This window comes from Schistocerca americana, chromosome 1 (genome assembly GCF_021461395.2).
Source record: "Schistocerca americana isolate TAMUIC-IGC-003095 chromosome 1, iqSchAmer2.1, whole genome shotgun sequence".
Lineage (NCBI taxonomy): Eukaryota > Metazoa > Arthropoda > Insecta > Orthoptera > Acrididae > Schistocerca > Schistocerca americana.
In genome coordinates, this window is record NC_060119.1 from 981,780,171 (window position 1) to 981,794,611 (window position 14,441).

General features: G+C 37.7%; 1 protein-coding gene across 1 annotated transcript in view; it reads left to right on the forward strand.

Moving 5' to 3' along the window:
- LOC124595751 (beta-1,4-glucuronyltransferase 1-like) overlaps positions 1 to 3,024 on the forward strand; it is a 141,822-nt gene extending 138,798 nt beyond the window's left edge. Inside the window, exons 4-5 of the mRNA XM_047134632.1 lie at positions 2,033 to 2,665; positions 2,752 to 3,024. Of these exons, the coding sequence (XP_046990588.1) occupies positions 2,033 to 2,665; positions 2,752 to 3,024 (906 nt within the window). The remainder of the gene's footprint in view (positions 1 to 2,032; positions 2,666 to 2,751) is intronic.
- Positions 3,025 to 14,441: the final 11,417 nt, after the last annotated feature.

Here is a 14,441-nt window from a genome sequence, read left to right on the forward strand (position 1 = left end):
GTCAAAGTTACCTGCATTTGTGAGTAACATTTTGGAATTTAACACATTGTCAACAATGTCTCTTTCTTGAGACATGCAAGCACTGTAAAAATAAAAAAATAAAATTAAAAAAAAATTACTACGGTTCCTCCCTCAGTAATATATGATACAGTCTTGGTGTTCCTTCATCCATTATTGAAAAAATGATATTCATTTTACATCCCTAAAGGTTCTCCTTCATGGTGACTGTAATTATGGAACCCAACGAAGGAAAATAAGCAGCAATCTGAAACACTTTTTGTGCTATATGAGGAGGCTTTTGTTCACCACTGGAAAAAGTGCATAACAAAGGAAAGTAAAAAAATAATGTTACCATTTTTCACCAAAATATTCTGGGATTGAAGAATAAAGTAGATGAGCTCCTGGTTTGTTTAGATGACATTGGATCTGATAATGTAATGGTATACAATGCATGTCTGAGCATCACATTGTGTCTGATATGGAAAAGGTAAATGTCAGTGGTCATTAACTAGCTGCACATATGAGTAGAGAGAATAAGGTGAGAGGAGAAGTTGCCATATATGTCAAAAGTTATCACTATGTAAAAAGTGTAGATACAAAAAAGTTTTGTCTAGAGCAACATATAGAAGCATCTTCCTGTCAACTTCAACTGAAGGAGGGCTCTTTTATAATTGTAACAGTATATAGGTCCCCTTCAGGAAACTTTCATTTATTCCTGGAAAACTTGGATGCCTTGTTGTGCTATCTGTCAGGTAGGGGAAAGCAAATTATTATTTGTGGGAACTTCAATGTTGATTCACTGAAAGAGGGTAATAGGAAGAATGACCTGGAAGTCTTGCTCAGTTTTTTCAATTTGACATCTGTCATTAATTTTCCTACTCGGGTAGTAAAGGACAGCAGCACATTGATAGATAACTTTTTTATAGACCAAAATAAGTTTAAAAACATACATTCTTGTCCTGTTGAGAATGGCCTTTCTGATCATGGTGCTCAGCTAGTTACAATATATGGCATAGCTCCATTCAGTAATTCAAAACTACCCTCCAAAGTTGTGCATTCAATTAATGACTCAACAATTAGAAATTTCAGAGAAAATCTTCAGCAGTTAGACTGGAATGAGGTGTACAAATGATGCCAATTTAAAATATAACTTATTTCATGATACACTCTTAAGAGAATTTGGAAACTGTTTCCCCAAGAAAGTAGTTAAATCTAATTTTAGGAAACCAGATCTGACAGTCTGACAGATAGCCACATAGCATTTAAAAGGAAATTAAAAGAATTTCTGAATGGCAACTCCTTTACTCATTAAATGAATTTTTGGATATAATAAGTGGGTAATTTACCCAACCCCCCCCCCCCCCCCCCCCCACACACACACACACAAAAAAATATATTTGTAATGTAATATCTTGTATAGACACCTTTTATTAACCTGACACGTTCCACGTCATTATGAAGTGTCGTATTGATGATCTATGGAACAAGTTCTAATCTAATATAATCAAATCTAATCTTGTTCTGACTATGCACTAAAGTTTTATTATGCACCATAACTCTAATTTTATGTACAGTGATAATCACCATCTCTATCATTTATATCTTCTGGCAAAACTAATAGGAGAAACAATAAAAATAAAAGTACAGAAATAATATTAATGAAAATTAATAGTAAATGAAGAAATAGAAAAATATAAGAAACACTGCCCTGGAGCAGCACATGTTTCAGTTAAATAATGAAATTTGTATGATGCCACTGCTTTGCAAATGTAAATGGAATGAAATAGGAAAGTACCCTCCTCTATATAGACTGAATGTGGAAACCTTACCAACCATAAAATGTGCCCTCGTCCATATCAATGAAATGAAAGAAAATGGAAAACACCAGTAATATCTGCAAGGAAATTTTTATTTTTAATATGTTGCCATCTGTACCAATGTAACACACTAGTGCAGTGTAAGACTGTTATTCATGAGACCAATAAAGGTCAAAATTCATGTCGTTCTCACTAACTTTTTTCTTTTTTTCCAGGTCAGCCTCCACATCATATATCCAATAGATTTTCCACCTATTAATTCATCAGATTTTAATGAAGGGCTTAGAAAACTTATTCCAAAAACTTGCAGTTTTAATCATCAGCAAGTACTTGACAAAATGCTACAGAAGCGACCTCAGAATATGTTTTTATGGCGTGAAAAGCTGCCATACCCTCAAAATATATTGCGAAATATTGCTAGAAAAACTTGTCAAAACCAGTATTTTGTGTGCCCTGATATAGATATGATACCAACATCAAAAGTTGTATGTGATAAACTGAACAAGTTTCTTGAAAATCCAAAACAAAAAAGTTGTCTCAAATGTGCCTATGTAATTCCTGTATATGAGATATCTTCAAATGTTACAAGAATTCCCTATAACAAAACAGAATTGACTAAGATGGTAAAACAAAGAAATGCAAGAGTCTTCCACTCAAATGTCTTCTGGCGAAACCAATGGTTATCGAATTTATCTTACTGGGAAAATCAAAAGGAAAGTTCAAAAATGTCAGTATCATATGATGCTGGTAAATATTCCTTTTGGTATGAACCTATTTATGTTGCACAAACATCAGCACCTCTCTATGATGAAAGATTTATAGGTTATGGCCTTACAAGAAATACACAGGTATGTAACCGCAACATGGTTGGTTCTTTACTATTCTGTCATATTGGCTCTGCACATTAAATCTGATTTCATTCCTTTTCCTACAGATTTATGAAATGTATTTAGATGGATGGAGTTTTAAGATTGTAAATAACATCTTTTTAGTACATTGGGGATTCCAAAATCGGAGCAGTCAGAGTGCATTGAGAAAGAAACAAGCATTCGATAATTTTGCTGTTTTCAAGGACTTCCTTAGAGAAAAGTCAGTGAAATATGACAAGGATCCATTGAACCTGTTGCAGATGTATGAGAAAATGAATGTAAGAATAAAACTACAAAATCTGAATGTAACAGAATCTGAAAATTTTATTCTTACTTAAATTTCTGGTCATGTTTAGTAACTTTCTGTGGCAAAATAATTTATCTTAATAATAAACTGTGATAATTTACATTACTCTTGATCTTCTTATTGTAATGGGAGAAGAAAATGTGCCAATTCATAAGAAAAAATATTAGTGCTAATGAGTGCATGTGACAAAAGAGAGAGAAATAGTTAAGTGGATTTAAATATATTCTGCAATTGCAATGTATATAATGCAAAACAGTCTGTTCATAGTAATCCAGAATGAAAGCTCATGTATAGTTTGTGATACTGTACAAGCAATATCCACAATAGTAATACCAATTGAAGCAGGCACTATGCATACTGGCCAACATCAGATGATTTTGAATTCTGCACTTCAGTCTTGTAACTTCTTTGTAATGAGAGGCATGTAACACATCATGTGGGGCTGCCAACCATGTGATCTGCACAATAACACCATCAGTCCTGCTGTCTCCATTATTTAACAATTGCTGCTCTGCTATCTATCAATATAGCATCAGGTTTTTCCCAAAATGGTAACATACAGTGTGACATTCTCCTACTTTATATCTTTATTTGTTGTCATTGGTGTCAAAGTACTGCATTGCTACACTGGCTGAAAAATGGAGTTTGGAAGTTCAACACTGACTACTTTAAGTGATGTAGCCGACAGGTGCACATTTGCGTTTCACAGTTCTTTACTTTCACTGTTCACCCCCCCCCCCCCCCCCATTAAGACACAATTATATTTATTTATTTATTTATTTATTTGTCCATTTATTTATTTATTTGTCCATATAAATCTCTTTTTAAGTACATATATTGTACACAGGATATTGGACAGAAAACATTTTTTGGCTATTGGATTTTCAAATATCAAACATAAATTTTATAAATTTTTATGACAAATTGGATCTATACAGTTAATAATTACAAATTTTTGAAATACTGTATATTTATAACTTATTTCTACAATTAAAGATACAAATTACATTTTTTCTTGCATAAGATACTGTGAGACTGAATAGTAGCAGTTTTTCAGAAGGTAGGATGTCACAGACTTTTTAAAGCTTTGTAGTTCAGTAAGAGATTTTATATGTCGTGGTAATCTGTTGTAAAGTTTTGTTCCTGCATGATATACACCTTTTTGGCATAATGTGGTGTTACACTGATTGACGTGTATGTCACTGTCTGACCTGGTACTGTAATCATGGACACTTTTGTTTTGAGGAAAAAGGTTTTCTTTTCTCAGTATGCTTTTTTTGACATGCGTGACTATTTCCAGTATATAAATGCAGGGAAGGGGTAGGATCTTTAGATCTTTAAAGATAGGTTTGCATGATTTTCTGCTGCTCACTTGTTTCATTATTCTTATAATTGCCTTTTGTTTCCTGAAAACTGTTATGGCCTGATGTACATTTCCCCAGAAAATGATACCGTACTTCAGTATTGAATGTACACGAGCAAAGTATACAGCCCTAACTGTTTCTGCACTAGTACTGTTGCAGAGAATTCTTACCACATAGCTCATTTTTGCTAGTTTTGAATTTAGGGCTGTGATATGAGTGTTCCATTTAAGATTTTCCTGGATATGAATCCCGAGAAATTTAGTTTCATTGACAGAACTAATGTTTTGGTTATCCATACATATTACAGGTTGTGCCGGATTTTTATTTTGATCAGTGTGGAAATTCATTAGTACAGTTTTTTGGGGATTAACTATTAGCCTGTTTCTGGTAAACCATTCAGACACTCCTTTTGTAATATCTTTTGCAGATGCAGTAAGATTTTCTTCATTATTCCCTTCAATCAATAGACTGGTGTCATCTGCAAACAGTACTGGTTCAGAATCCCTAACGTGTGATGGGAAATCATTAATGTAGACCAAAAAAAGAAAGGGACCTAAAATGGAGCCCTGTGGAACACCATGAGTTAGTCCACATGGTTCTGAAACGTGTACCTGGAGTTCATTTCCTTCTGTGTACTTAATTTCAGTTACCTGAGAACGATATTCCAAATATGATTTGATCCACTGATTTGGCACACCTCTTACACCATACCATTCGAGCTTCCTCAGGAGTATAGAATGATCAATCACATCAAAAGCTTTTGTTAGGTCCAAGAATAAACCTGAGATATTTCTGTGGTTGTCCACTGCATTTACGACATGGTTTATCAGATTGAAAGTGGCAGTTTCAATTGATCTCTGTGGTCTGAAGCCATGTTGACACCCAGAAATAATATTATTCTTGTCGAAGAATGTAATTAGTTTTGAAAGGAACACTTTTTCAATAATTTTCGAAAACCCTGACAATAGAGACACAGGCCTATAGTTACCCATACATTGATGATCACCTTTTTTATATAGGGGTATTACTTTTGACATTTTCAGTTGCTGAGGGAAGACACCACATGATAAGGATGAATTGCATATGTCCAATAAAGGTGAAAGTATTTGTCTTGCTGTTATTTTTATAATATAATCTGGAATATCATCAATACCAGTTGAGTACTTACTCTTCAGTGAATTAATGGTATTTAGGAGTTCTGTTGGGCTTACTGGACTGAGGAACATGGATATATTATTTATTTCAATAGATGAAAGTTCTTTCCATGTTGTATTAGGTGGATTTCCAAATTTTTCCTTCACTAATTTCCCAGCAACAGTTGCATAGTAAGAATTGAAACTATTTGCAACTTCCCTAGGGTCAGTGACATTATTGCCATCATGTGATATCACAATATTTTTGTGAGTTGTCTTCTTCCCAGTAAGATCCTGCACAGCTTTCCACATGGACTTAGTTTTATTGGATGACTTCATAATATATTTGTCGTTTTCCTTAATTTTTGCCTCCTTTATGATGCGTTTCAAAATTAGCTTGTATTTTTTGAAATAATTAATAAATTCTGGACTGCTGTTAGTTTTTGACTGCAGAAAAAGTTCCCGCTTCCTTTTACAAGATACTCTGATGCCTGATGTAATCCAGTTTCTGAATCTATCTGTGCTCTTGGAAATAACTTTCCTTTGTGGAAAAGCTATGTCAAAGTTATGCTTGAATATGTTCAAAAAATGTTCCATCTTTTCGTTAGTATTAGAGGTATCATATGACCAGTGCACTCTATTGTTTAACTTTATATACATCTCATCAATAGTTTGCAGGCAAATATCAACTTACTGTTAGACTATTGTACAGTCTGTTGTACATCTGTGACCAGTAAAAACCTAACCACACATTTCACAATCTTTCAGATAAATTGAACAGACTTTGTCATTGCTTTAACATGTGGCCTATTGGTGTAACACTTATTTCACAGTTAAGCTGATGCATTGTTGTTGTTCTCACCAACACAGGTTTCTTGTTTGAAACTCGGCTGCGACTGACTGTCTCGGGACCAAAAATTGGGCCCTTGGTATATATCATCATAATAATAGGCCCTGAAACTACACATTGTTCAATGTTTAATTTACAGAAATTACAATTAAAACTTAACTCATTAAATTAACTAAATACATTGAAAAATTGCATCTTTTTACCAATTTCTTCTACTACCAATTTCTTCTACTACAACAGTTAGGCTAAATTATTTGTTTAACTGATGAAATTAACAGATATTGTTATGCAATACTTTTGACAGAACTGTTAACTACTTTGGAATTAATTAAGGACTGGCTTTGCTAGCATGTTTTCAAATAGAGCCAAATAGATCCTTTAAGACTTCTATTGGTGGTTCTTCCACATGTTATGTTTATAAGTCAACAATAGAATTTAAGTTACGAAACAATTACTGATTTCACCATATAACAAAAGATACTAACTAGGAATAGTGGAAATAAATTAGAAAATCTATTACATACCTAAAACTGAGCACAAAATTATATCTTGTGCTATATTCTTTAAAACTGAGGGCCAACCTTTCATGATTATGAAAATGCAGATTATACTCACATATGTTAATGGTAATTAGCTAAAACTGGAGGGGGGGAAAAAGAATTTAAGGAGGCAGACGGCAAAACAAGAGTGGAAGTAAAAATATCCCAGCTTGCTTCATCACATCTCCCCCCTCATTGGATTGAGCAGACAGATATTGCAAATAGCTAACTGGGCAGTTCAGTTACTACAAGTGACCCCAGGAAGTGGGTTAAACAATCTACACAAAAAAATTACATATGAAATCTTATCAAAACTACAGTACATATGTTTTTTTTTTTTTTTTTTTTTTTTTTCAACTGGCCATATGAAAATCTCCATATAAAATATTTACACACACTGTATTCTACAGTGTCACAAAATATCCACAAGTTATACTTTTAACATAATATTAGGCATCTTTATTGTAAGTGATGACCTTTTTGGGTAAGTGAAGATTACAGTCTAAAATACATATCACTTGATACAAGTCCTGTCTTGCTTCAAATAATAAATCCTCATGGGTTGCAATAATTTAAATTACACTGTGCATTGCAGTTTACTTTTTAGACAGAAAATTGCACTTGTTCAGTGTTAAGAATTTTTCACAAACACTTTCACACTTTTAATGAGCTTTTATACATTTTCTCACCAAGTTGTGCACAGCTTCAAATGTTCAAGTGGCAGTTAGCAAGAAAATGCACTGCTATCAGTTCTTGGAGGTGGTTCTCCTCTGCCACAGTACATGAAAAATTAAACAAAATACTCTACTTTAGTACACTTACTTTTACTTGTAACTTAAGGGTAAGAAAAAAATTTTTAACAGTAATGGCAAATAATGGTCATTACTTCATGAATAAATGCATTACCAGACAGTTCTCATAACATTACAATAATTAGCACTAAAATTGGCTAAAGTACGAAAGGTGGGGAGCAATAAAAATCTAAAATCAAGTACACCTTACACTACAAAACATTACTCTAAGTCATAACTCTGTCTGCAACAGGTTAAACTTGAAAGATTTGGTCTCTTTCCCGTTTGCAAAATAGCAAAAACTCAAGATGTGCAATAGCATGGGAAAAAGGTCATAGGTTCTAGAATAAATTAGATGGCTGAGATGATGTACACAAACAACATCATCACACCTATTATTGTATCAACTCAAAATGGAGAAGCCATCTCATCACAGATGATACCAGCAACAAAAAAAGCAGCAGAACAACCACAACCAACAGCAGTTACACAAAATGCAGCAGTACAAATAATAATCGGAGCAGAAATGCCAACAACAGCATCACCATCAGCAGCAGCATCACAGACAACAGTAACAGCAAAAATCCCAGCAATAGCAGGAGCAGCAGCAGACATGGAAACAACCATCCACAGGGCAGCAAGTAGGTGGAAAAAGGATACCTCCTTCCCAACTGAAGGATTTTTTAATTGCAGATATGGGAGAAAAGAAGCCACCAAGATAAGTAACATTAAATGTCTAACACTACTCCACCAAAATATTCAGTGTGTAAAAAAGAAAGTGTAAATCTGGAAGTCGAGTTACAAATCTTAGAAAGCACTGTTATCTGTATTAGAGAGCACTGGTGTAAAGAAAGTGAAATCTTATATATTAATTTACCCACATATGTTCAAGCATGTTCTTGTTGCAGAAACACAATGAAAGGTGGAGGATCATGTATTTATGTTAAGAATGGTATTGATTTTAAAGTCAGAAATGATATTATCATGCTAACTGTAGAAAAAGACTCTGAAGTGTCAGCACTAGAGATAGTTGCTATAAATATGCCCATGAAACAAACTTTATTACGTTATACTGTTCTCCAAGTGGTAATTCTGGGATATTCTTTTCAAAACTTATACAAAGCCTAGAACTAGCATTGACTCTGAAGCATAATATCCTTCTTTGCATGGATTTTTACATAAATACAACTAAAACAGATGACACCAGTAACACATTTATGAATATCCTACGTAGTTTTGGCATGTCATTACTAGTCAACTGTACAACAAGAATAACCACACATTCATCATCTACCACTCACCATGTAGCTACAGATGTAGGCAGAGAAAACTGTGATGTACTTGCCAAAAATCTGGGCCTGTCTGACCATCTATGTTAGATTATAAAAGTAAAAGCTTGTGTAAAAAAAAAGAATCAAAACTGCATGTATATAATAGAGTCTACTCTCCATCAGGTTTGCAAGAGTTTTCCTTAAAGTTAACACGAAAGTTGGGAAGGAATATATAGAGAAACTAAAGTGAATAGCAAATTCTCCAATTTTATGTCTGAGTTTAAATTAAAATTTGAAGAAACATTCCCCAAAGCATTAATTCCTATTGGAACACCCACCAACAATAAATGGATTACTAAAGGAATTAGAAAACGTGCTCAAACTTGTAAATACCTAAACTCTATTAAAAAGACAATAGTGATCCAGTTTTTTTGCACTACTACAAAAACTACAAAAGAATCTACAGGAAGGTACTCAACACTGCAAAAAAATCAAGCAACAATAGGGCCATAAATTTAGCCAGTAATAAAAGTAAAGCTGCATGGGCTATAGTCAAACAAGAAACAGGAACTGTGAAGCAGAGAGGTACAAACACACAAATCAAGAGCAAGGAAAACTTAGAAAGTAACCCAAAAGAATTAGTAAAATATGTGAATATCTACTTTAGCAGCATTGCAATGAAGCTACCAAAAAATGTTCCAAAAAGTGCTAATCAACCAATACAGAAGCATATAGTAGACTCAATGGTATTGCTTCCAACTACTGAGGAGGAAGTATGCAATGTTGTAAGGCAATTAAAGAACAAAAACTTGCCATGGTTAGACGAAATCCCAATGTGTGTGCTGAAAAAATGCATAAATGGTATCAAAGCTCCACTGACAGAAATCATAAATGAATCCTTCAAAACTGGTTGCTTGCCTGTCTATCTGAGGCATGCTAAAATTTTATCAGTTCACAAGAAAGGTGATGTAGAAAATATTAAGAACTACAGACCAATAGCCCTATTGTCATGTTTTTCCAAAGTGATAGAAACAATAACGAAAAACAGGCTTATGAGCTATCTAAGTAAATTCAACTTCCTCTGCAACGACCAGCATGGTTTCAGGCCTGGTAGAGGTACAGAATCTGCAATAGCACAATTTACAAAAACAGTTTTAGAAGCACTAGATATGAACAGCTATGTAACTGGCCTTTTCCTAGACCTGTCCAAGGCATTTGATACAGTTGACCACCAGAAGCTGTTGCATAAGTTAGAGGCACTAGGAGTAAGGGGAGTGGTTCTCAAATGGTTTCGTTCATATCTAGAAAACAGAGTACAGTCAGGAGAGATCACACATGTCTCCATTGGATCTAAGTACACTGAGAAACATATATCTGATCCACTATATATCAATATTGGGGTCCTCAAAGAAGTGTACTGGGCCCAGTATTGTTTCTGGTATATATAAATGATTTCCCACAACATATCAGCCATGGAGAGAAGACATTGTTTGCTGATGACAGTAACATAGTAATCAGCAGTAAGACACCAGCACAAATGCTGGAAAATTCTACTGAAGTGCTGAGGGATGTTCACAAATGGTCTCAGGAAAACAAAATAATCCTCAACATAAATAAAACAAATACAATATGCTTTAGAATGAACAGAAAAAAGAATCCCTTAAATTTAAAACTAGATAACATCTTCATAGATGATCTACCTACAACAAAATGCTTAGGGTTGCACACTGACAGTCAAATGAAATGGAGTGAATATGCGATGAAATTCTCAAAAAATATATCTACAACATGTTATGCACTCAGAGTCCTTGTATCCACATGCAGTAATTAATGTCTGAGAACTGTATACTTTAGTTATGTTCATTCAGTAAATAGTTACGGTATTATTTACTGGGGAAACAGTGCTCAGAATTTACAAACAGTATTTAAAGCGCAAAAGAGAGCAATAAGAATAACAAAAAACAGTAAGCGGGCCCACTGTAGAGAACTTTTCAAAATATTATCAATTCTAACTGTTACTTGTGAATTTATATTCCAAACCATAGTGTACCTCAAGAAAAATATAGAAAATTATAGCATAAATAACAGTTTTCATAACTATAGTACAAGAACAAGTCACTGTCTTCACCTAGACAGGGAGAATAAACATAAGACTCAAAATAGATTCTTGTATGAAGGTGTAAAACTGTATAATAAACTGCCGCAGAAAAGAAAAGAAAAGAAACAAATAACATGGACCACTTTAGGAAACAATCTTAAATTGTTTTTGCAGGAACACTGCTTTTACACTATAAGTGAATTCCTTAGTACAAAATGATCGTAAATAACTTTTGTTTCACAATATTTGACTATATGTATCGTTCTGATAAGGAGCAAAAATGATTATAAATAACATATGTCACAAGGTTTAACTACATCTAACAACAAATTGTATAAATATGAGGTGGATGCTCAGCTCAGTTACACCAAACAACACCTTATAATCAGGAGTTTATCCACTTCTTTACACAAGTAAGGCTTACAAAGAACTGGATGGCAGAACTGCACAAAGATAATGTTTAGCTTAGTTCAAAGACGATGCTCAGATTGATACTGGTGTCGAACTCATTGGCGCCACATAGCCCCCCCCCCCCCCCCCCCACAGTACGGAGTACTCTTGAGATGCCGGGGGGGGGGGAGTGACTATGGCATGGGCAGGGGTGGTTCGTGGGAGCTGGACCACGGTCAGCTCGACAGCGTCATCGGGGAGCTGTGTGGGTAGATGTCACGAAGGAAGGTCCGACCACCGAACCTGGAAGTCATTGAAGCACGCCGGGCGTCATACTGGGCATGCTGGTCATGTGGCGACAGGTAGGCCAGTGGTTTGCGGGAGGAACGGAGCGACGACAACGATGTCCCCGGTGGGCGTGGCGAACACACGAAGCATGTCCAGGTTGACATCGAGCGAGAGGGGAACTCATTTCACCAGGTGGCAGGGAATGGCGGAGGTTGTGTCATGAGCATCGGATGAAGGGAAACACATGACAAACAGTGTGTCATCACTTAGTATTATAGAGATGTCGTGGATTATGTCCGGGGAGACAAGTACAAACACCTCGAGCGAGGGCATGTTCAAGATGGGGGGGGGGGGGGGGGCGGCGTGAGAAACCTTGACAGGGCGAGGCAGGCGATGGGGAGAGGTCGAAGTGACCAGAGAAGGGCCCGGCGGCAAGGGCGTGATCGTAGGTAAGCTTGATGTGGGGAGCATGTGATCACTCGATGGAGTGCGTGAGACTGGAGTAGAGGGCAAGGTCAGAGAAGAGCATGACGACTGGAGCTGGAAGTCACTCGACCAAGTGTGTAAGTCCAATGTAGAGGGAGTGGTCGGAGCGTCGTGAGCCACGACAGTGAGTGGCGTGGTCGTGGCCTGAAAGGGGGTAGAAGCAGGCTCGACATGAGCAGGCTTAAGTCTGTTGAGAGAGACTGTAACAGCTGAATCTTTTATCTGGATGTCATAGGTGTTGGCTGAGCGCCAGAGAACTCGGTATGGGCCAGTATATGGAGGTTGGAAGGGAGCACGGACAGTGTCATCTCGGAGCATGACACACTCGCACTTGTTCAGAGATTTTGGGACGTGAACCTTACGGTGGAAATGGCTGGCAGGCAGAGGGATGTGGAGGTTGATGAAGTGGCTTGTGATGCACTCCACAAAGGAAGGTAAGTCAGACTGAGGGAGAGGAGTGGAAGGGCTCACAAGTTCGCCAGGGAGAACAATGTTTTGGCCGTATACAAACTCTGCTATTGTGCCTTTGAGTTCTTTTTTATAGATCACACGAATGCTGAGTAAGACAAGGGGAAGGGCCTCCGTCCATAGAGAGTTGCGGCATTGAAGATCCTTGTTGAAAGTGCGGTGCCAGCGCTCAACTAGCCCGATACTTTGCGGGTGATATGCTGTGGTGCTGGATGCTGCAAATGTTACAAATCTCATTAACAGGTCCAACTCAAAATGTCTGCCCTGGTCAGTCGTGATGATAGCTGGACATCCAAAACGCAATACCCATGACTCGATGAAAGCTCGAGCAACAGTTTCTGCCATCATAGGGGAGGGGGACAGCCTCGACCCAGCAAGTTGTTCGGTCAATAGACGAGAGAACTTAATGAAAGCCATTAGAGGGGAGGGGGGGGGGGGGGGGGGGAGGGCTGACAATGTCAATATGAATATGCTGGAAGAAATGCCCAGGAGGGATCAAAAAAGCGCCGAGGGGGGGGGGGGGGGGTGAAATGTGCTTGTGTACTTTGCAGCGTTGGCACGCAACACAGGAGTGTGCCCATTGCTTGCAGTCCTTGTTGACGTTTCTCCACACAAAGTGCTCTGCTACGAGGGGGGCAGATACACGAACACCGGGGTGGGCTAAATTATGCTGTGCGTTGAAGACAGCTCGACGGAGCGTGGTTGGGATGAGGGGGTGGTACGTGACCATACTGTTGTCGCACCAGATCTCACCAGAAATGCCAGGGAAGCTGGTGCAGACGAAGTGTAGTGAAGAGGCAGAGTCTGAAATCAGGTTTTGCGTGTCCTCGTCGGAAAGTTGGAGGTTGGGCAGTTCAGAGAGGTCTAACAGCGAATGAATGGCGTTGACTCATGAAAGGAAATCAGCAATTATATTGTCAGCACCCTTTATATGTCTGACATTGGTAGTGAACTGAAATATGAAGTCCATGCATCTGAAGCGGCGAGGAGGCGGGTCAGCTGGCGGGTTTGAAATGGCCGCAACCAGGGGTTTGTGGTCTGTTAAAACATAGAAAGAGCGTCCCTCAACGTCAGTCTTAATATGCTTGATCGCTTCGTAGACCGCGAGCAACTCCCTGTCAAACACGAAATATTTCCTCTGTGCGTTGGTGAGCTTGCGCGAGAAGAACTGCAGAGCCGTAGTTTGGCTGTCAACTGTCTGGCTAAGGACAGCACCAATGCCGGTATCGCTCGCATCTGCGGTGATGAAAAGCTGCGCATTGGGATGAGGATGTGCGATGGTGCAGGCCTCGGCAAGAAGATTTTTGAGGGCAGTGAAAGAGGCAGTCATAGCAGGGGTCCATGGCACAGGCCGAGATCCAGAAGTCTTGGTGCCTGCCAAGGCATCCATCAGTGGAGCCTGAATCTCTGCAGCTCGAGGTAGATGACGGCGATAATAATTAACCGTCCCCAGAAAGTACCAGAGCTCTTTGAATAATGAAGGTCTGGGTAGGATTAGTATTGTTTGTACTTTCTCAGGGGGCGGTGAAATGCCGTCGGCAGAGACTTGAAAAACAAGAAGAGTGACAGCAGGTTGATGTAGCTGAAATTTGTCCTGGTTGGTCTTGATGCCTGCTGTCATGAGAGTGTTCAAAACAGTTTGCACATGTCGAATGTTGTCCTCGACTGAGGAGCTGAACTCAAGAATGTCATCAAGCTATGCAAAGCAGAATTTTAGTTCGAATAGCACTTTGTTGATGAAGCGTTGCCAGGTCTGGGTTGCGTTTTTCA